The sequence below is a fragment of the Castanea sativa genome, chromosome 4 (assembly GCF_040712315.1).
Source record: "Castanea sativa cultivar Marrone di Chiusa Pesio chromosome 4, ASM4071231v1".
NCBI classification, from domain to species: domain Eukaryota; kingdom Viridiplantae; phylum Streptophyta; class Magnoliopsida; order Fagales; family Fagaceae; genus Castanea; species Castanea sativa.
In genome coordinates, this window is record NC_134016.1 from 45,210,305 (window position 1) to 45,234,975 (window position 24,671).

Sequence of the window (24,671 nt, forward strand, 5' to 3'; positions counted from 1 at the left end):
GCATTATATGTTTCTACCAGGTTCAATTACAGACATGCAAATGACCATACATTTATGAAACGGGTTGTAAACAAATGAGGTGGAATTTTTTGAATTATGAAAACAGTAATACCCTTCTTAGGAGATAAATAATGACGTTAATAACAACCATTTTTAAGTGGAATTACCCAATGCTATGCTGCAGCAGTAATATGGCATATAAAAACAACTGGTTTTTTCCATATCTTTATTTGTTTCTTCTTGGGTTCCAATGGCTAGCCCCCTTTGTCATGTGAATACAGGACAGGGACCCTTCTACCCTTGAATTAATTTCTATCCCTTCAAAGCTTTTTGAAGGCTTTAAAGGGATAAACTATCTACACAGAACAAACCAACCAAACCAATCCGGTGATAAATTTGAGATAAAAAATTGACTTTTGTGTGCATATGGATAAACAAAAAAACATGCAAGAACAAAAAGACAAAACAATTGCCTCTTTTTACTGTTTCTTATCTTTCTCTATCGATGGGCTCACAGCTGATTATTTTATTTTATTTTTTTCTCATCTCTGTATCTCACCATTTTCTCTATCTGCGGCTGTGAAGAAATTGAGCAGCTGAAGAAAATGACAAGGCACACACGGCAAGATTAAAGAAGCATCTAGGGTTAGTAGGCGAAAAGAAAGAAATACGCCCATACGATTTTACCCTACCCACAGAATTGAGAATTAAAAAGCCCCCACTTTTTACGTAGCTTAACAACTAAAGTTACGTAGAGATGATATGTTCATAACATTTTTATAATATTTTTACAATAAATTACAAGTAGTTTATTGTTATTGGTTCAAATTTGAACCTAATACTAAAATTACTTTTTTACCCAAACAATAACAACCAGTAACAACCTGCTACTTAAGATTTGTTGTAAAAATATTGTGAAAATATTGTGGACATATCATTTTTCAAAGTTACAAGCAAAAAAAGTAATTTTCATCAATAGAGTAGGTGGCTGACAAAAAGGACTTGAGAATAAAAAAGACTAAGGGCGTATTTAGTAGAGTAGTTTGAGATGAAATTTTTATGATTTTTTGTAGTTTTTTGAAATACGTGTGGGTGAAAAAGTGTGTGAAAATGCGTGTAATGTTGTTTAAAATGTAAAAATGTGAGTTTGAGATGGGAAAACAAACAGACCCTAAAAAACCCCTCACTTTTTATGTAGCTAGAGCATCCATATCAGTATGTGCAAAAAATTTTCCATTTAGCACATATAAAACCTACTTTTTCTATTTTACACACTTATTTTTACAAAACACTTCATCAGTTTGTTTATTATACACATTTATTCAAATAAAATATTCATTTTTTTAACACTTTGAATAGTAACCGTGAGAGTGAAGTGAGAAATGAAATGAGAAAAAGTGAGTGAGGAAAGAGAATAAAAAAATAAAAAAATTATTTACGCAATGAACAATAACCGTGTATATATGCACAAGACCATTGTGTATATTTAGACATTTTTACAAAGATTGATATGAAGAGTTTTGGGTTAAAATGTATAAAATTGAGTTCTTTTTTTATTTTAGAAAACTATCTACAAGTTGGTGTGATTGTTCTAACAACTAAAGTTACAAAGAAAAAAAAAAAGTAATTTTCATCGGTAGAGTTTTTATTATTATTATTATTATTATCATATCCATCAATAGAGTAGGTGGCTGACAAAAAGGCTAAGAAAGATAAAAACAACAAACAAGAAACAAGAAACAATAAAGAAACAACAATAAATAAATAGCACACAAGGTGCTCGACAAAAGCGCCGTTCACCAGGTGCATTCGCTCTTTTTAATATAGGTAATAGAAAATGGAAGTGTATTGCCCAAATTTCCTTCTTTTGCGTGTTACTTACCGTCTTTGACTCTTAATAAGGTAATTATTAATGTGGTAGTCACACTCACACTAATAAAAACAAAACACTCAAAATAAATAAGGTCTAATTAATGTGTATTTTTAAGACACACATTAAACCATTTATTTATAGTATAATTTTTTTAAAATTTGAAAAAATTGTCAATATTTTTTCAATTTTCAAGAAATTTTTTTTTTAAAAATGAATAATTATTGTGTGCATTTAGAGCACACATTAACAAAATTCAAATAAATAATACATAAACTTATAAATTGGTGTAAAAAATATTAATTTTTACATTTAGTTCTAGGAATAATACTATTTGATCACATCATGTTTACGTGGAATGATAGAAATTGGAATGGAAATTTGTTTGTTATGTAAATTTTTTTTCATAGTTTACTGTAGTGACAAATTATGATGGTAGTAATAGGAGTCTTTCATCATTAAGAAAAACCGTGTGACCGAAAAACTTGCAATAGAAATTCAAAACTATGGCAAAGAAAAGTCCATAAACAAATGATTTAGAGAAAATACAAAGTTTAGTTACAAATTTGGTTATAGCTAATGGCTACAACTCCACTCAATATTTTTTTATTGGACGTAAATTTAGAAACACTTATCATTGGATTACATTTCTTTTTTATATTTTTTGTGCTTATAAAATTTTTAGAAGATTAAAAATTAATAGCTATGTCATCAATCAAATGTTTAAATTTCAAGTTTTTATAATCTAAAATTATGTATAAAAATAAGTTTATAGATGGAATAATAAATAATATCCAATTGACATGAAATTTGAGAAATGACAAGGGTGTTAAGGACATAAAAAATTGGCAATTCAACGATTAGATTTTCAAATTTGTAATCATGTTAATTTGTGTAAAGAGAGTTATAGCGAATAGCTATAGTCAAGTTTGTAGCTAAACTTTATCATATGGTTAAAGCATAGTCGCAAATATAAATAGATGATCACCTACTGAATAAGGGGAATCATTTACTCTCTTTTATGTTGATTAAAACTCCAATGGCTTTTCTATCATGGCTAAAGGAGAGCTTCCAACCCTTCTTGCTCCTTGCATCCATTCTGCTAGCAGTGTTGCTGAGTTTTTTCATGAAGTTGAAGTCAGGGAAAAGAAAATTCAATCTCCCACCAAACCCTCCAAAGCTACCTATAATTGGTAACCTCCACCAACTTGGCAACATGCCTCATCTATCTCTGCAGAGTCTGGCAGAAAAGTTTGGGCCAATTATTTACTTACAACTTGGTGAGGTCCCAACAGTTGTGATTTCATCCGCTAGACTAGCCAAGGAGGTATTGAAAACCCATGATCTTGCACTATCAAGCCGTCCAAAAATCTTTTCAGCCAAACACCTCTTTTATAATTGCACTGATGTTGCTTTTTCACCATATGGGGCTTATTGGAGGCATATTAGAAAAATATGCATACTTGAACTACTAAGTGCCAGTAGGGTTCAATCATATAGATTTGTTAGAGAGGAAGAAGTAGCACGTTTGGTGTGTAGAGTTGCAGAGTCATATCCCAGCACCACCAATCTATCCAAGATGCTTGGACTATATGCAAATGATGTTCTTTGCAGAATTGCATTTGGGAGGGATTTCTCAGCAGGAGGAGAATATGATAGCCATGGTTTCCAAAAGATGCTTGAGGAGTATCAAGTATTGCTTGGAGGATTTAGCATAGGAGATTTCTTCCCTTCCATGGAGTTCATGCACAGCTTAACAGGCATGAAATCAAGACTGCAGAATACTTTTCAACGCTTTGATAAACTCTTTGATCAGTTGCTGACTGAGCATGAAAATCCCAAAAGAGAAAAAGAGGAGCATAAGGATCTTGTGGATGTTTTACTTGATATACAGAGGAATGGCTATGATGAAATGCCACTCACCACAGATAATATTAAAGCTGTCATCTTGGTCAGTGAGCACTCTCTTTCACTTCCCTCATTGCTATGAAGTCCCAACTGGTTGAATATAAACCTTCTTAAGTTTTTTTTTTTTTTTTTTGATAAAGAACCTTCTTAAGTTTTAGCATACAAATTACTCCATTCCTCACTTAAATTAAATTATTTGATTGCATGGCTAATTCAATCATTGTATTGAATTTAATTGAGAAACCTAAGGTATAACACTAAGATTGCATTTGGATACTTGAATTTAAATTTGAATTTTAAAGTGATAAATTTGAAATGTCTTAATTCCAAATCCATAAATATTTAATTATGTCATATGGATTTCTAAAATTCTATGGGTTTTGAACTGCAGGATATGTTTGCTGGAGGAACTGATACAACTTTCATCGCCCTTGACTGGGGAATGACAGAACTTATCATGAACCCCAAAGTCATGGAAAAAGCACAAGCTGAAGTAAGGAGAACAGTCGGAGACAGAAGAGTTGTTTTGGAGAGTGATCTGCCTCAGCTGCACTACATGAAAGCTGTAATTAAAGAGATCTATCGGTTACATCCTCCTGCTCCAGTATTACTCCCAAGAGAATCCATGGATGAAGTGAACATTGATGGGTACAATATTCCAGCCAAAACTCGTTTTTTTGTCAATGCTTGGACAATAGGGAGAGACCCAGAATCTTGGGAAAATCCAGATGTTTTTGAACCAGAAAGATTTATGGGTAGCCGTAGCACTGTTGATTTCAAGGGACAGCATTTCTACCTTTTGGTGCTGGTAGAAGAAGCTGCCCAGCTATCACATTTGGAACAGCGAGTATTGAGCTTTCTTTGGCTCAACTTCTCCACAGCTTTGATTGGGAGCTTCCCCCTGGTGTTACAGCTAAAGATTTAGACATGACAGAGGCTTTTGGCATCACAATGCATAGGATAGCTAATCTGATTGTCATTGCCAAACCACATTTTCCCCTGGTTGATAATGATAATCCAAAGATTTAGTCATCCTCCTGGGCCCTGGCACCGTCAATCCATGCTAAAAGAGTAGAAAGACAAAAGGCACACTGTCAAAGAGGAAGTTGAAAAGACTTTCCTGATCAATAATCCAGAGCAAGTGGACAACAGGACCCGACAAGGTACAATGGAATAAACATATCTAATGTTTTAATCTCATATAATGCATTTTGTATTCTGAAATAAGGTAATAGGTTTAATGTAATCCTTGAGCTTGCATCTGCACTGCATATGAACCTGAGGGCCTGAAGGAGCAAATTTAAAACTGTTGACATCCAAAAATTAGCAATTCCCTGATCAAGAAAAGGTTGGGAGTTGCAGGCAACAAGGGGCTGATACTTTACATTGCAATGAAAAATGTCAACATATGTTCATAATAATGATACTAAAGTCATATTTCATCTCCCAACTTCCAGGGAAAAAAAGGAGAGAGAGAGAGAGAGAGAACAAGTTCCTGAATTTTTATATTTTAGGCAATTAAATAAATTTGATTATGCAAGGATACATAATTAGAAAAAACAAAAAAACAAAAAAACAAAAAACTTTCTAATACACATTACAAGGAGTAGAAATGTCATATTTTAGACTGTATAGCTAGAACTTCTTTTTACAAGTTAGAATGATTTTAACAAAATTTATGGAGACAACTGCTGTTTGATTAATTCCGCAACAGAACGTGGTACAATACACTCAAACACAACACAACCAAAAAGCATATAAGAGATGCAGTGGGGAAATTTAATATTGGAAAGCACGCATGTAAATAGCTTTGTAAAGCACTTTTCTGGATTTTCCAGGGGGGGAAAGTTGTGATATTGGGCAACTCATCTTCATATGGTGCTCTTTCAATATTTCTATCAAATACATTTCAACCCAGCTAGTGAACCTCAGGGAGATCTTATATCCCGAAGATAATGACCTACTTGCTGAGCACCAATAAACAAGGCATCCGCAACAAGAAAGACCCCCACCTGTGCCATAAATGATCATATTAGTCTATTTAGGTAAGGGGCTAAAGAGTAAAAGATAACTTATATATTACCAATTTGGGGAAGAGAATAATTACCAGACGAGCAGAAAACATTAGTCGGTAACCCCAACCTTCTTTTGCAGCTGCATCTCTTTGTTGATCAGTAAAACTGAAGATAATAACAGAATGAGTTATAAATGCTGTGTTAAAATTATAATAAATGAACAAGTCCCTTGATTTACACAGTAATATATGTTTATCACTCAAGGATAGAGAAGATGATCAGGTTACGGAAAGTAAGTCTCACAAGTCAAGTCCAAGCACTTATTGTCTTATAAGGTAAAGATGTACTGGATGAGGAAATGAAGAAACTTTTGGTAAGTTAACATATACACTCAATAGATCTTAACCCACAAAAACACCTCCACATCACTCCACTCTAATGGAGGGATGAGGTGCCTTTTGAGCTAAAGCTCTTTGGTTTGGAACAAGGAAATGAGGACACACAGTCACAAAGTTATGGACTTTAATTCAGTAAGTTATTTGCATAGACATCACACTAAGATGTGTGATTGGTGCCAACCAGCAACACAACAAGACCTAATTTTTCATGGTTCTGAGTGAGTACAACTGATTTGGTAGAAATGCCAAATCCAATCTACAGGCATTTACTGGATGCATCTGAAAACTGATGCAGGAGCACAACCAGAAATTATTTCAATATCTTATTTTGGATTTCATTGGATAATTTTATATTTTAAGTTTTTATTTGCTTAGTTTGAGTTGTGATAGGGATTAAATTTCATGTTTTTGGGTAGGGATTAGTGTAGTATTTGGATTAGTTTGGATTAATTTGATAGATAATCAGGCAATCTTTATAAAAGATAGAAAAAAGAGGAATACAAGAAGTTCATGATGATGAACAGCAAGCAGAAAAAGGAACAAACAACACAACAAACATAGAGAAATCAAGAAACTAAGCTAAGGGAGGACAAAAACTCAGAGAGAGAAGAGCGATCAGTGAAACCCCAACACCAAGACCACTCAAAAGACTACAATGGCATAAAAGCTTTAACTCATCCAACGTCTTTCCTTTGTCCTCAAAGGATCGACGATTTCGTTCCAACTACACAATCCACAGTAAGCACCCCGGAACCAAGTTCCAAATGTCCGAGTTGTGTTTCTCAATCCACTAATGCTAGTAAGATAACAAACCTGCCACCGAACCTAGCATCACCCAAAGAATACCAAAGGCCTGAAGCATAGAAGACCAAAAGGAGTGAGTAACAGGACAATGAAGAAGAAGATGATTAACCGACTCTCCATCACAGCAACACATACAACATCTATTAGCCAAAGGGCGGCCCTTTAGCATTAGATTATCCAAAGTAAGGAACTGACCATGAGCGGCAGTCCACAGAAAGAACGATACGCGCTTAGGAATTTTTGGTTTCCAAACACCCATCCAAGGAAACAAAGAATTCGAGGCACCTAGGATCGCATGGTAGTAAGATCGAGTGTCAAACTTACCATCCCCTTTTAACCACCAGTGAAGAGTATCCCTCCTATTACCCTAAGGAATATGAGTTTGGATAAGCTGAAGGAGAGAATACGAAGCAACCAACTCCCAATCTTCAAAAGCTTTATAAAACCTTAAATTCCACACTCTAATAGTGCCCCCTTCTGGAGTCCACAAAACCTCAGAGATACAAGCACTCTTGACCGCTGAACACACATAGAGCTCAGGATAGAGATCTTTTAGAGTGTTATCACCAATCCACCTATCATGCTAGAAGCGGATACAAGTGCCTTCACCCACTATGAAAGACAGATGCTTAGAGAAGCTCTCCCACCCTTCATTAATGCTTTCTCCATAGGCCACACCCATGAGACCTCTTGCAAACATTAGTCCTCCACCCCCCTTAACCCTCCCTATATTTGGTGGAGATAACTCGCTGCCAAAGATAGGTTACTTCATGACCATATCTCCACAGTCATTTCCTTAAAAGAGCTTGATTAAACAGCACCACCCTTCTTATCCCCAACCCACTCATCTCAGCGGGAAGACACCTTTTCCCAAGCCACCAAAGGATATTTGAAACACCCCTCAAAAGACCCCCAAAGGAAATTCCCCTGAATACTTTCCAATTTAGCCGCCACAGCTTTAGGAATAGTAAAAAGAGATAGGAAATACGTTGGGAGACTTGAGAGAGTACTCTTAAGCAACATGAGCCTACCACCCTTAGATAAATATAGACGCTTCTCTCCAAGTTACATCTTGGCCCAAAAACTAAAGGCTCTGAAAGCAGACTTAAAAAAGTGGAACAGGGAGGAGTTTGGTGATTTGGCTTTTAGAAAGAAGAATTTGTTGTCTAAGCTGTTGGGTTTAGATGCGAGAGAGGAGTTAGTGGGTCTTTCAGTTGAGGATCAGAGTCGGCATCTTCAACTCAAACGAGACATAGAATAGTTGGCTTCTCTTGAGGAGACTTCCTGGAGGCAAAAGTCTCGGGCCTTGTTTGAGAAGGAGGGCGATAATAATACTCGGTTTTTTCATAGATTAGCAAAATCTCATAGAAAAGCTAATCAAATTAAAAGGATTGAGGTGGATGGTATTCTTTATGAGGATGAGTCTGAAGTGCGCTCCCAGATAGTTCTCTTTTATCAAGGATTATATAAGGAAACTGAGATGAAGCGTCCTACTATGGATGGGCTAGATTTTGATCGTATTGATGATGATGAGCGGTCATCCTTAGAGAGGGAATTCACGAAGGAGGAAATCATCTAGGTTCTAAGGGATATGGAGGGTGACAAAGCCCCTGGTCCTGATGGTTTCACTATGGCTTTCTTTCAAAAATGTTGGAGTGTTGTGGAAAAGGATGTAATGGATTTTTTTAATAACTTTCATCGGCACTCTGTGTTTGAGCGGTCTATGAATGCTTCATTCCTCACCTTAATTCCTAAAAAGTGTAATACCATTAACATCTTGCCCCATCAATTTGGTGGGTAGTGTGTACAAGCTGCTGTCCAAGGTGTTGGCTAATAGGTTGAGGGGGGTTTTGGATAAGCTCATCTCCGAGACTCAAAACTCATTTGTTGGCAGAAGGCAGATTTTGGATTCAGTGCTTATTACTTTCGTTTCTTGAAAACATACCAAATCGCACTTCCACTCTTTTAAAAGGTTCTTACAGACCTCTCTCTTCCGGGGATTGTTAAGCCCCCATACATTCCAAGAAAGAAGTCGTAAAGTCATTTAAAACTACGGACAACCCCCAAATCAGTCAAAGAAGCTCAACTCCTACTCCTTGAATCGACACCATCATAACTAATATAGGAAATAAGCCCTTAAAGCTCCCTGAGACCACGTGACCCTGAGTTTGCAGGTCGCTTAAACACCCCATCTTCATTCACTTTGAGGCATTCCTGTTCCAGGATACGAAAGAGAGCCAAACAATAAGCTTCATGTTTCACAATAGGGAAACCCAACATTTTACAGAATTTTTTCATCAACTTGGACACCCAAACCGAGGGTGGACCAGTCCCAGTCACCTGCGTTCCCTCGACAGAATCTTGAACCAACAAACCCACGTTGAGATCATTAGGAACCCACTGAGACATAGGTTCACAATTCAACACACAATTCTCTCTCTCCACTGCTACAACCACTGTCAACCACCCCACTGGGCTCCCATGGAAGCTTGTGAAGCCCAAAATCTGACAAATATTCCCCAACTAAGTCCATCTCTTCTACAATAACTTCCCCTTCCCCAAACTCAGCTTCCAACCCACTACCCAAATCTGGAAAGGGAAGCAAACTGTTATGCACCACTGACTCACTCCCTGCCAAGTCCGAGATTAACCCCAAGTCTCCGGTGGACCCAGAGTCCCGAAAGCCAACACTGTGAGTCGCCTCGGCATCTGGGCTTGTGAACCCAGAAAAATCCATGCCGGCGTCGAACGTAGCGGTATCAGAACTACAACCAGACTTCAATACCTTACCGGTCACTGGGTCATCACACGCCGTCGTCGTCATCATCTCATTCCCCCCTTACTTTCGCGCCCTCTTGTCTCTCCAACGGAAGCTGGGTCTTCAACGACTTCAAACCATGAGACACCAAAACTTGGGCATCGTGATCTGACTTAACATTGTGGGAGTGGACTGGATTTGGGTAAGACAGCTTTGGGCTTTGGCGACGCCTCCAAACAAATTTAGGCTCGGCTGACTTAAAAGGGCTAGGGGGAATAGACTTAGGCTTGATGGGCTTAAAAGGTTTTAAAGGTTTTGGGCCCACTTCATTAACCTCAGACCATACTAAAGCCCATCTCCCATTTGACCCACGCTCCAGACGCATAAATATATCCAACGAGTAATAGTATGAAATCTAAGTCTGACACACAACTTGATTATCAGGCAACTTCATGTTCCTATCTTGTGGTTGTCTACCAATTTCACCCTTTTAGCTTACAGCTTAAAAGCAACTTAAAAAAAAAAAAAAGAGAAGACTTTATGTGTGTGCATGTGTAGTAGTTTGGATTAATATTTGAGTTCGGCTAGGATTAGTTGTTTATCCTTATCTCTTATTTCCTGGAAGCTCTATAAAGGTCCAGATGGTTTGTTTAGTATTGAAACTATTTAGATTACTATTATTAATCAAAGATTTCTTCGCAAAAATGCTTTTGTGTTTGGTGGTGATTCCAAACCCTTAGGTGGTGAAGCCTAAGGTTTACCATGGGACTGTTCTAGGTATTGAAGCCTAGGCTGTCCTGCATCAAAGACAATGTTGAAATCTGCAGTGGCTAGTGCTGACATCATCTTCTGGTTTGGTAAACAGCTTGGTTAGAATGGGTGCTGGGAAACAAGCATGTATACTTTAAAGTCTTTAATGTATACTAAGGCCCTATATTTTATTGATCTATAGCATGGAATTTTCTATATTTCCATTTGAATAAAAAATATAAAGAAAAGTTCAATCAATTCATTTTCCTTTTATGATACTTCTCAAAAGAAAAAAAAAAGAAAAAAAGATTGTTACCCAAGAAACTCTGAAACCCCACCAATTCCAGCAAGTTGAAAAGGTAGAGGACCTTCTCTGATAAGATCCTGCTCCAGACAAGATGAAGCTCATTAAGTTCTCAAATTCATATTTGATTGACAGACATAAGTAAGAAAGAAAATAGTATCTATTAATTATCATAAAAAGAAGAAAGAACATGATATAATATCATAATATTAATAACATCAAAGTCCCTGGACCACTCATAACAAATACCTCCTCTTCGGCAGCCTCCAGGCCCCCTTGCACCCAGAAAAGGCTTCTGTAGCCAGCATTATATAGTAGCTCGCAAGCAGCTAAAGATCTGCCAGTATATTATAGTCCTGAATGAGAGGAGAGACAAAATAGCACATAGCATTCTCTATGATACACCTATAATATTTGTGTTTGATTCTTCAATATGTAAAGGTGATTTGCATCCCTCAATAATTTATCTATTAAGTATATGTAGGACACCAAAACCAACTATGACAGTCAAAGGTAGGGCTATGAGTGGAACCCTTCTGCTTCTCGCCCGAGCTGGAACATATGTTTCAATGTAGTGACAAGTGCTTTGAGCCAGTCCAACAACATAAATTCCAACCAGAACAAGCGACAGAGGTATGCCATCTAGAACCTGACCTAGGAAAAGTCACTTTCTGGAGAGAAATCGCATGGTTTACAACTGAATTGGCTAAAAAACCTGCAAAACTGGAAGTTCACTTTGTACTTGTTTATCCCTCATATTAGTGTTTCATGTTCAGGGATGAGGATGACTCAGCCACTTTATGGCTCAAAAGAACAGCAAAGATCTCTCAATAAGATAGTCTTTTAGAAGAAAATATAAGCATTGTCCAGTACAATCTCCATAGACTGAGAAAATAATTTCTATCACCATTACTTAAAGCCTTTTCAGCCTATAGTTTAGCATTTGGACATTCCTTGAATGTCAAACAGTTCCATCAGTTCCGTATATTTATATGGCTGAATGTTATATATATTACACACACACACACGTGCGCAATACAATAAAAAGCAAAGTCCTGTGTAAAAAAATCGGGGACATAATAAAACTGACAATCTAAAATGTTTGTATTATATATTCTTGAATGTAATGCTTTGCTGAGCATAACAAAACATAATCTAGAGAGTAGAATAACATCAAATATTTGATTGGAGATGGTCCCAGAGTACGATTTTGGCATGATGTTTGGCGTGGACCCAATAAAGGTGTTATATCCAGATCTCTATTCTCTAGTAGAAGAATGCTATGTTCGTTCTTGTTTGGAGTTACTGAATGAGGGAGAGGGAAGTACATGGAAAATTCATTTTGTATGTGGTTTGAATGATTGGAAACTGGAATCAGTTAATTTGTTCTTTGATATCTTCTATTCCAACATCCCAAAAGGTATGGGCCCTAGCAGGTTGAGATGGTAAGTTTTATGTTCACTCCTATTACAAGGCCTTAAAAGGCTCCTATAAAATGGCTTTTCCATGGAGTGGTGTACAAAGGCTCCTATAAAATGGCTTTTCCATGGAGTGGTGTACAAAGGCTCCCAAAAGGGTGGCATTCTTTGTCCAGCAACAAGGGGACAAATACTTACATGTGACAACCTTATGAGGAAGGGTATAACCTTGGTGAATAGACATATGCGCAAGTGTAGTAGTGAAACAGTGGATCACTTACTAATTCATTGAACTACTGCTAAGGAGATGTACTCTTTTGTATTTACCATGTTTGAGGTTCATTGGGTGCTTCCTACCAGAGAGAGTTGTGGACGTACTATCTCAGTAGAAGATTTGTGTTACTACTCATGGTAACCTGTCTGTTTAGAAGATAGTCCCACTGTGTCTAATGTGGGTGATATGGAGGGACATAAATAACTGCACTTTCAATTTTAAGGAGCTTTCAACCATGGAAATAAAGAATTTATTCTTGATTCTGCTATTTTGAGAGGTTTTGTACTCTTGGAAATAGTGAAGAGCATTCAATTGTAGATTTCAAAGGCTATCTTTCCTTTAGAGCCTAATTTTTCTCTGTTGTAATATTGTCGTAAATTTGATTACACATCCTGTGTGCTTAAGTTTTTCTCTTCTCAAAAGAGCTATTACTTATCAAAAAACAAAAAATAAAAAATAGTCTAATTCAAACTGAAAAGAAGGAATTTCCAAATGCTTAGTGTTAAAATCACAACTGCAATTCCCTCCAACAAGCCGAAATAGTAATGATCCTGTATTAACCCACTAGTATCTGAAAGTCCAGTGAAATAAAAGGCTCACCTCAACCCCTTCTGGCATGCAACAATAAGGTCTGTATCTTTTGGATACTTCTCCGCAACCTTTGACAAGAACTGGCTGTTGAAGAAAGGAAAAAACAATAATAAGCCAAGCATTTTATATAAAATTAAAGGGTAAAATAATATTTTGGTCCTTAAACCAAAATAGTAATTTACCCAAATTTAAATATTAAGGAATACTTTCTGGCATACTTATTGTAAGACAATGTAGGCACACCGCTCCACCAACCTCCTACACAAACATAAGTCAAATTTAACAAAATCACCAGCACAAAGTCCAAGCCTCCAAGGAAACTCATCCAAATAGTTCAAAGGAACTAGCATTTCATTGTAGTCAACAATGCCAAATTCCATGTCATACTAGCCTCTAAGCACCAAAATTAGTACTATCTTGATGCCAGTGAGACATGATAATGATATTAATCAATAACCATTCATGATGCAATCCATTATCATTGATGCAGAAAAAGAAAAAATCAATTACAGAAGACAAGTTAGCAATAGTTGTTTGATACCCATCACAAAGCTTGTGATCTGTCTGGACAGAGTTCCTGCATCAAACTTGTCATCAACATCAAAGATTGGAATCCAGGTTGAGCCTTTAACCCATGCCTTCAAAACAGGGAAAAGAAAATGATAATTCAAGAATCTTGATAGAGCCATTATGCTTTATAAAAATTTCCTAAGAAAAGGAAAACTGAAAAGAAAACAGTACAAGGGAAAATTTTTGAGATAACCAGTTTAGCAATGAGAAATAGTTAATAAGAACTAATTAATAAACCACAATAATTGCACAAGATGCCTGCAAAATATGGCATTTATCACTATTGCAAGCTATCACAATAATCACCAAATAAACTATAAAACACATAACAGATGTGGAGTGATAAACCCGTTTATGCAGAACTGATGAGCAGTGAGCCAAAAATAATATTCAGAAACTTAATTGAAAGTAAACCTGTCCACCTTTTTGTGTTCAGTAGAGGGACGAACATCAAGTAGGGTTTTGTTAGTTAGCTGAATTGCATATCCAGCTTCCCTGGGCGTAAGAACTTTCACTTTTTCTTCCCTGACCTATGACAAACAGCAGAAACATGACATGGAATCCCTGAGCCCCACAATTTGAATTCATTTGGAAAGAGGTATTTCATCACAGTCATAGTGAATAAACTGCAATTGATACAAAGATCAGCATAGTCAATTTATCTAGGTGATGGCTACAAAGTTAGGCCTTACTGGCCAAAACATGGCCCAAGAAAGGCAAAAGGGTATGTACAATCTCAAATTGAGTATCTTGCTAACCACTTTTACAACAGATATAGACTCAGAATAATAAGTGAAGCCCCAAAGAAACTGAAAACCATTAACCTTAGAGATCATATATGTCAAAGCACTCATACTCTTCACAAACTCTGAACAACCAATATTTGCAAATAAATATATGATCAACGATTTTCAATAATCAATGTACAAAATGAGTATCTAAACAATCAACTGCACACCTATCATTAAAATTTCATTATAATTGAAATCATTTCTGAAAATATTACGGACTGCCTATTTAGCAGTGACTTGTTCAGATGAGAAGGGCAGTGCCTAGGATTTTCCTCTGTGATTGTTTGACAAAATTGACCTATACAATCTTTTATGTTATTTTCTACATGTCAGTACATGCTAAAGTCAAGAGCATGCACTTTGAAATAACATAGAAAATAATTGATGTATCAGGGATGTTACGGGAATATGATTACTTATCAGTAAAAGAAATTAAAAAGTTATGTGGAACCTGATTCTATTGAAAGAATCCAAATTCTCCTTTTTTTTCCACTAGTTAATCTTCCTAAAAATTGGAATCTTCTCAAACAATGTAATATAGACTATAGACCCATCCCTCAAGAAATGGGGATTTCAATTATAAGCAGACCCAATCAATTCAATTTTTTTGGCAGGTTAGTGCTAATGATTAAAACCATAATACACTTAACGAAAAAACTTAGGTATAGTTACTTAGGTGTTGTACTTGAGGTTCTCCAATTAAATTTAGCCACATGGCTACATGCCCAAGGACAACTAAGTTCAACTACGTGGCTCATTGGCCAATGCAATCACATGGTTAAATTTGTTTATAAAGCACCTAACTGTAGCTAGGCTCTGTCATTCACTTAAAAGCAAGACATTGCAATTTTTCAAAACCAAAGTGCAACTCAAATTAGATTCAGCTAGCAAAAATAACATCAGTTCATTAGCTTTTTCTTACTAACCCATCTACTCCATGCCCAAAAGAAACATAAAAATGCTGTTACTTTGGGGTACAAAATACCAGAGCTTCCCATCTCTTCCTGGCAGCAGCCATATCTTTCATTTGCTTCAATTCATAATCTTCACCATCGGCTTGCATTCGAATAGTACTCCTATGCTGAATTAGATATAAAGATAACCCACATCAGAAACGAGGAGCTATATATCAACAACAAAAGTTCCATTATTTACTGTGAAAATGTAGTAAAATAAAACTCAATATTGGGTCCTAAAGTTTCCATAATTCACAACTATTTCACTGACACACCAAATTCTCTTAGTCAAGCTGATAATTTCTCATCAAGTAAACTAGAAGCAACCAAAAAAGACACAAACTTAATCTTTCTTTTCTTTTCTTTTCTTTCATCTTCTTAGCAACCAAGCACAGACAAAAACAAAACACCCACAAAAAAATAAATGAAATTCATTAATCAGAACAAGGAAAAGTTGGAAAATTTGCATACCAAAAGGTGGGTTGTGCAAGAGGGACTGAGTTTCAGAGCAGATAGCTCTAAAGAAGTGCAATAATGGTGTGTTCTTTTAGATATGTTGGAGACCTTTCTTAGTTGAAAATTAGAGCATGAAATGGTAAGAGAAGGAAGTCCAATAGCTTCCATTGTGACTTGTGACTTTTGAGTGACAATTGTTTGTGGGTGAGATAGAGATAGTGAAACGGGAAGTGTGGGATTTCAGGTTTGGTGGAATTTTTTTATCCATTACAAAACTGACAAGATAAAAAGTAAGGATAAGCTTCTCCGGGATAATGCTCTGCTCGGAACAGCATTAATCCTAGAAAGAACTCATTTTGTTAACTTTCTTTTATTTCATTGTTATTATTTTTATTTTTTAGCTACTTATTTCACTTTTTTTTTTTAATCTAAGATAGAAATCTATTTTAGCCTAATTTAAATATATATGTGTTTGAAACTTTCTATTGGAAACTTGAACCTCAACTCTTATTCCCCATCCCACAAAAACTTTTATACTTGTGAAATAACAATCATGTTACTCATTTCACTTCTAAGCACTCTTTATTTCACTACACACGGTATTCGCGTAGTGGGCTCTTTGGCCTAAGATGTAAGGTAAATCCTAGGTCTTACGACCTATAAGGACCCAAAATATAGCCCAAGTCCACTTAGAATAGTGGTACCTAGTACTTTAAGCCCAACACAATAAATTTGTGAAAGAATGAGTTTTCCGAGTCAACTGCAATGTTAAGTTAGATCCAACCTTGAAATTAAAAGGACAAAAGCTTTTTATATGAATAGATTAAACTCAAATTCAGTGTAAACACTTCCTCAGGCTCGTCCTAGGAAAATTGTTCATAAACGGACAAAGCCAATCTCTCTACAGTGTGATACTTAGTTCTTTCTTCTCCAGTTCTTAAAAAACACTTGTCCCCTCTTCTAGAGGGGTTCCTTTCCTTATATAGTCTTTCTTTATGGCATCTCAAACCTCCATTTGTATGTCTCAAGCGAATAACTTGGATGCTTGTCCCATCAGGACCCTTCTGGAGGTGGTAGAAAGTATTGTGAGCTGTGAGGTCATTGTTCAGGTGTCTTTTCCTTATAAATGTGGCCAGCTCAATTGGTGCAAAACATTTTATGTGGAGGTGATGGTTACTTTCTACAAATATTTCCCCTCTTTTCTATTTGCACGTCTTTAATGGCTTTCATGGTGTTCTTCTTTTGGGTGCTAGTGGATAGTTGGGCATCTCGAGGTGCTATAGCTCCTCGGGCTCCTCGGAAAATGGGTCCGTCTGTATCTTGTCCTCGGACCTCTGCTCGCATATTTGCCTAAGCTAGCGTAGTCTTCAAGTCTGACTTCCTCGAACTCTACCTACGTTTCAAACTTTAATTGGCACTTGAATAGGCCTTTACCTTTCCTCAGACTAGACCTATAGGCTTCATTTCTTGGCTTGGATCCCTCCCTCCCACACGACTCATTTGGATTAAGGGGGGAGGAAGGGGAGTAGAGTAAAGTAGAGTTGGCTAAAAATAGGCTAATTTTGGGCCAATTCTCCCACTCCTTCCCCCTCAATCCAAACAGACCATTAGGTTTAATTTCACTAAACTATTACTTCATTGAATTTTTGGGATGTCTCATAAATAAGGAGTGAAATAATCTAGTCAAAGGTTAGAATATCACTTCCTTATATACAAAAGAAATCTATTTTTATTCCGATTATTATTATTATTATTATTATTATTTAGAAGATGTTTCAAAAGCCAAAAATATATTTTGTTTCCTTTGGATTAATTTAAGTTGATTTTAAAAATTATTTTTCATTGATAAATATTTTTCACTACCGAATATTGAAATTGTAGAAAATACTGTTTTGTCAAAAAATATAGTTAAACTTTGAAAAAGTTAGAATTTAAAAAATTATTCATAAATAAATAAACTAAAAAGTTAAAAGAAAAAGAAAACCCTATATCCACTTTTGATTGGATCTAATATTATTTGTCTTGTTGTGAGAACAAATCCCATATATATATATATATTGGTAGCTAGATAAACAAATCACAAATCCCATTTTGTGAGAACCAAATCATTTGGTTTTTATGAATTCATCAGAAAATTGTTTGTCCAAATTCACCAAATCAAACGTTGAAAATATAAATTAATTTTTTTCAAAACAAATAGAACCATTTTTTTTGTTGTTGAAATGGTCGTCATCATTTATGTTTGTCTGGATATGAGTTTGTCTAGTTAGGCTTTTGAGTGAGTAAAAGAGCATTTTTAAAATTCAAAATTCTGTTTTGCAACCACAACTCCTAATAGTTTTTTATTTTTATTTTATAAATGCTCATTTTAAACTCAAAACACAGTTTAGCTTGCTTTCATTCCATAAATTTTAGATTTGTTCTCTTTCAATTAAGTCTTTCAATGTTTTTTTTTCCGTGTTATCCTTTTGTCTACCTCCACTAGATGTAGTTTTGTTATGTTATTGTTCAAATTTCAATTTAAAACAATTTGGGGAGATAATGTCTAGGGGAAGATTTTTTTTTTATTATTATTTATTTTTAAATGTATGTCTAGGGGAGATTCTAATTGAGTAATTAATCTAATTTAAAACATAGACAATCCACATAATTCTAAAGCCTAAGTTTATTGGTTTGTATCGATTATGTCATATTAAATTATTAACCATTAATTCTTTCTTCTCAAAAATAAAATTTACTAACCATTCCAGCCCATCATTATTATTCAATATGAAATTTTAATCATACATATATAACTAATCACAAGAAAAATGAGTCTGCCATTCATGTTTCATACTCACTAAATACAAGAAATTCCCAATCAAATCAAACAAAGTGCGTTGATCTCAAAAAAAAAAAAAAATCCAACAAATGTCCTCACATCTCTCTCACAACATATGAGATTTACATATATTGTACGACGGATTTATTATCAAATTGTTTTATAAAATAATTTTTTTTAGAGAGTATCAACCTATAACGTCCGCTCCTGATAATAACTATTTATCATCAAGACTTTACCAATTGAGCTAATTAGAACCCACATAAACTAATTTTTCTATTTGAAAGCAATAGTGGCCAATCACAACCCATGTTGGTCCAAATCTACGGATTCAATTAGAATCTACTTTTTGATCCAAATTTAAAAGTTTTTTTGGCTCAATATCCCAAATTTAGAAAATATGCAAAATTCTGGACTCTAGCGTTCTCATCCATGCTAATAAACCAATTATGGGATGAATAAATTTCATTAATCTTGGATGGATTTGTGCTTTTAGTTTGTACAATAAGAAAAAAAAATTTTATATATATATATATATATGTATGTATGTATATTGTAAGGACACAATTTTGCTCCTAAAACCCAAATGAAGGGTCAATGGCCCAAAGAGCCCAAAACAATAAATTTATTAGAAAGTGGGCTTGAAGATGAACTTTCAATGAGATAAGTAGATAGTAGTCACAATAGGTTAGTCATGGTTGGGAAGAATACAACAAAAAGTTTAAGCAAAAAAAGCTTTCCTCAGTCAAGTCTGAGGAGATTTGTTCTTATATATTTCTCTCAGACTTATACAAATTTATTATTCTTGAGTGTACAGTGATTTCTCCTTAGATTTCATGATGATCCCTCTATAATGGGGTTTTTTCCCCTCTATATTCTCTTTCCTTCTTTCATCTCAACCCTTCACGTGTAGATCAGATTACTGGCTTTGATACTTGTCTCATCAGTACCTTCATGAAGTCTTTAGGGGTAGCTGTAAGGCTGAAAATTACTATTCAAGTATCACCTCCACATTAATGCGGTGGTAGCAGCTTTCGTCTTAGATAATTCCTAACTCTATTTTATTTTATCCCTATATGATGTTTATTCTTACCGGCACAATTGCTTGTTGCCTTGTCCTTAATGAAGGGTCGGACCTTTGAGCTCTACTCTATTTAGCTGATGAGACACTTCTCCTCGGACAACGTTTCCAGTTCCTTAGGACTAGACTTCTTTCACAGCCCATTAACCGGTATGCCCTCGTTAGTATTTACCTGTCCTCAGGCTATTTGACGTTCTCAAACACGGCCCATGGCCCAATACCTATAACTGGGTCCTTCTTCCCTACATATATATATATATATATAAAAGATTAGTTCAAGTTACACCTGGTGTAACTTTACAAGAGTTACACCCTTTTTAAACCATTGATTCCTATTAAATCTAATGGTAGATAGAAAGTGTCATTAACTCTCTCCAACATTTTATTAAATGTTTTGTAACCTTATAGAAAATTCAAAAAATTTCCTTTCTTTACTATAATTTTCCTATCAAGTTTTCTTATAATTAATTTTGTCCCTTTTTGCCAACACAAACATATATCTCCCTACCTTAGTTGATCTCCATGGCACTTGGCAAACACCGATAATTGCTCTATGACCTCTTCTGTGGTGTCATTGAAAGAATAAGAAAAACTTGCTTGGTGAGCTCTAGACCTTGTAGTGAAAAAATGAAGAAAAAAAACTTTAATTTCAAGACCTTATCAAAGTGATCTTTATCTAGTATTTACCGTATACATATTGTTATTGATGAGTTCTATTCTATATAAATTAAATTACAAAGTGATAAACACTAAATAAATACAAGTTCAAATCAAATATAAATATCCTAGTATTTATCTTAAACAGTATAATACTCTTTTTTTTAGCCAGTAATACTTTCTGAAAGCTCGGATTTGTGTAAAATACAAGAGCTTGTTTAAACCCCCAATTAAAAGATTACGGCTAGATTGCTTTTACTTAATCAAAGTGCGGAAACAAAAGTAAATGTGCGCAATGAACCGATACTACTCTAGTGCATAAACATGAACAACAAACAATAAAACTAAAGCATAAGAGTAAGGGAAGAAAGATGCAAACACAAGATAACATGTCAATGTGTTATCGAAGAGAAAACCAAGAACTCGGCGAAAAACCTCTCCGCCGCCCTCCAAGCGGTAAATAGATCCACTAGACAATAAGTTGGGATACAAGAATAGTAAGAGGCCCTCCAAGCCTAATCTACCCAATGCACCTAAGCCCTCCAAGCTCCTACTCCAACAAGGCTTCTCAGAACCATGTCTTGTCTAGCTTTCCGAATCCCGCAATACGCCTGATTGCATTCGTCAAGCCTCATAGGCTACTTTTGGCAAATCCCCAAAGCTTCCCAAGCTCCAAAACACTCTCTACACTCTGAAAATGTGTGGGTTGTGTTTGGGTACAAATCTCCTCTCAAAGTATGACCATGAGAGAGGGAAGGGTAAGAAGCTAGAATAATTTCTTACTAAGGATGAGTAGCTCTCTCTCTAAAAGATGGGTGTGTGTGTTGTAGAAAACCTATCTAGGGCTTTTCCTCTCTAAATGGCTTCATTTACTTTTGTGGATAATGAGGGTATATATAATATGAGAGAAGGGTAAGAAAGTTACACTTAAAAATCCTCTAGGCAGAGAGTTTTGCGGGTACCTCGCGAGAAGGCCTTACCTGCGAGACACTCGTAAAATCCTTCAAGCTGGCATAACTCTTCAGCTTCCAACATGTGCTTCTCACGTGGCTCTTTTGCGGGTTAGCTTCTCGTGAAATCCACTTGTTCTTCAATTCATGCTCGATTCTTCACCAACTTAATACTAAACTCAATGCAATAAAATCCCACAAAATACAGGGAACAAAATTAAAGCAAATACAAAACTTTTTTTTTTCATGGAATAAAGCCAACATAAAATATAGTTGTAAATCACAACTTTCCAATCTCTCCCTTTGGTTATTCCATGACAAAACACCCTAAAACAAACTCTAGACTTAAACGTGAGTTTGGAAACAATAACAAAACTCACTCACACCTAAATCTAAAACCTATGATGAAACTTGGAACATATGTACCTGTAACTTGAAACACTTGCACAAAATACATTAGACCTTCAAGGTAAATTAAGTGATAAAAGGACAAGTATAATGTGACAAGTAAATTGCGATCAAGTAAACATAATGTGAAACATGTGAGCAACTTGATCATACATCAAAACAGTCATATAAAAATGACTACAATGATCAAATAGCAAAGCAAATGATCATCCAAACATACAACTAATAAAGCACAATAACATAAGGATGTACGCATGTCCAACACACAAACACGATGCAATGAGAGCAACAAAGCATAGATACTAGTTTCTCAACAAAAAAAAAAAAAAGCATAACTACTAAAGATAACTTAAAGCACCATAAAGTAACGAGGAAACAAGTATAAAGTAAAACAAGGTTTTTGTGTAAAAGTTATTGTACGATACGGGATCCCCGAGCCCTTTGGGCCTTCGATCTCGGCCCTATAGAATGGTCCCTAGCCCAACCCCTTGTACGGGGTAAGGCCCCTGGCCCACAAAGCCATGGGCCCAAGCATCGTGCCATGACGTTTGGCCCAAGGCATATTGGGCCTGTGATCTCGGTCAACTATGTCTCAAATGGGAACGTGATTGCTCGGGGGTACACATCTTGGCTGTCCAGTTAGGCCTTCAGGAGTATCGTTACCGAACAACCTATAGGAGGTGGGAACTAATTCCAATGCCACTACTACCACTCCCAACAAACATCCACTTCGAAACAATGGAATTGGACCCCTATCTCCACTAATAATTAGGAATAATCATGACATTCCCACTGACCTTACACTATAAATAAGAGACTAGGATGAGAAGCAAGGGGGTCGGAAAAATAGGGAGAGAGAGCTGAGAGAAAAGAGTGACAAAACTAAGAGAGAAAGGAAAGCAACTTTGTGAGAGTAGGGATTGCTGAAATTGGAGAGCATTGGGGTCACCAAGCACAGGACCACCCATAGTAGGAAATTCTAAGCCCATGATACAAATAGATTGTGAGCCCAACAACCATAATCTAGGTACGCACAATTGGCGCCCACCGTGGGGCCCTCCTACAAAACTATGGTTCTGCCAGGACGTGAACGGGAAAATGTCTAAAGGTCAATCAAGGAGTTATGCTGAGAGTGGCTCAGGGAGGTCTTTTTAGGGATCCACCTGGCGAGAAAGAAGGCAAAAGAGATGCGAAGATAGGGAGTATGAGGAAGAAGGGTAGTCTGGCCTCGAAGAAGGGTCGTTTCAATTGCACTGAACAATGTCCGGTGCTTTAGGGTGCAATCATTTCAACAGAAAGGATGAAGAGCTCGAGCAAAGGGACGAGGAGCTTAAACATCTACGTGGGTTGGTAAGGGATTTGGAGTTCGAAGCGAGAGGTAGGTGCCGGAAGAAGGGACCATGAGGAGCGAGGAAAAGGGTCGGCTAGTGTGGGTGGTCATTATGGGGCCGAGTCCCACCAATCCGGATCTCATCGGCACCAGAAGTATGCAGACTGGGGCTCGATTTCCTCAGACGAGCGACAACCCAAAAATGCCGCTATGGACGCTATGGGCTGCTTATTATGCCAAGCTGCCCGATCACCATATTCAAGGGACATTAAACGAGCCCTTATGTCGAGCAGATTTACACGGCTGCCGTTCAATTCTTACGATGGGAAGGCAGACCCGGTGGAACATGTAAGCCATTACATTCAGATGATGTCTTTACGAACTCATAATGATGCACTGATGTGTAAGGTATTTCCTTCGAGTCTTGGTCCCACTGCTTTAAGGTGGTTCAATGGGTTAAGGAAAGGCTTAATACACAATTTTTTCGAGTTGATTCAAGAGTTTGGTGTCCGGTTCGTGACATGCAGCCAATTTCTACAACCCGTAGATGCATTACTATTGATGAAGATGGGGGTAGGGGAAACCTACTGCAGTTATGCTAACCGATATTGGGAACTATATAACGAAATTGGTGGAGGTAATGAGAAAATCGTAGCGAGTACCTTTCAGTTAGGGTTGCCCGAGGATTCCAAACTACGAGACTTGTTAACAAGGAGGCCACCCAAGGATATAAGGCAGTTGATGAAGTGCATTGAGGAATGCAAGAGGTTGGAGGATGACCGACATCAGAACAAAGGCAAAGCTCCGATCGTGAGCCAGCCTCGGCAGGGGGATTTTCAATCAAGGCTCCAGAGGGATTTGAGGATTTGGGAGCCAGGCACACAAGTTAGGGAGGTAAACGTGATGTTCAAAGAGCCGGTGCACAGAATCGTGGATCGGATAAAAAACAAGCCATACTTTCGATGGCCGAATAATATGGGAGGCGACTCATCGAGGAGAAACCAAAACCTGTACTGTACTTATCATAAGGACAAGAGGCATACCACCGAGCAATGCAGAGTGTGAAAAGACCATCTAGAGCAGCTGGTAAAAGTAAGATACTTGAAAGATTTTGTGGTAGACTGGAGGAATAAAGACGCCATACAGAGAGCTCGGCCTCAAGGAAACCCTTTCCCACCCCTGTTGGGAGTGATAGAGGTCATTCATGCCTCTTCAAGGGGTACCGTGGTGTTTGGAAGGAGAGGAGTGTTGATTGTGGTCCCAGCAGAAGGTTTCCCAGAAAAACAACCATCCGAGAAGAGGTTAAAGCTCACTTAGGAGCCCATTGCCTTCAATGATGATGATCTGGAAGGAACAATCCAGCCACATGACAATGCTCTAGTGCTTACCACCCGGATAAATGGCTTCATAGTGAAAAGGGTATTGATAGATCAAGGGAGTGGTGCTGAAGTGATGTATCCCGACCTATTCAGGGGGCTAGGGTTGAAAAACGAGGATCTCACTAAATACGACACACCCCTGGTGGGGCTCAATGGCCAGATGGTGATCCAAGAGGGCAGAT

At 36.8% G+C, this 24,671-nt stretch overlaps 1 protein-coding gene and 1 pseudogene across 1 annotated transcript; one reads left to right on the forward strand and one right to left on the reverse strand.

The window, feature by feature from the left end:
• The first annotated feature begins 2,891 nt into the window (after window positions 1–2,891).
• LOC142630196 (cytochrome P450 71AP13-like) lies at window positions 2,892–5,244 on the forward strand (annotated as a pseudogene).
• An 18-nt stretch (window positions 5,245–5,262) lies between these two features.
• Window positions 5,263–16,156, reverse strand: LOC142630198 (rhodanese-like domain-containing protein 11, chloroplastic). Its single transcript, XM_075804159.1, has 10 exons — window positions 15,879–16,156; window positions 15,437–15,532; window positions 14,083–14,190; window positions 13,632–13,728; window positions 13,309–13,348; window positions 13,100–13,174; window positions 11,057–11,144; window positions 10,820–10,887; window positions 5,886–5,958; window positions 5,263–5,790 (listed from the first exon to the last, which is right to left on the reverse strand). The coding sequence occupies exons 1-10, from the start codon at window positions 16,029–16,031 to the stop codon at window positions 5,707–5,709; spliced, it is 882 nt and encodes a 293-aa protein (XP_075660274.1). The 5' UTR covers window positions 16,032–16,156; the 3' UTR covers window positions 5,263–5,706.
• Window positions 16,157–24,671: the final 8,515 nt, after the last annotated feature.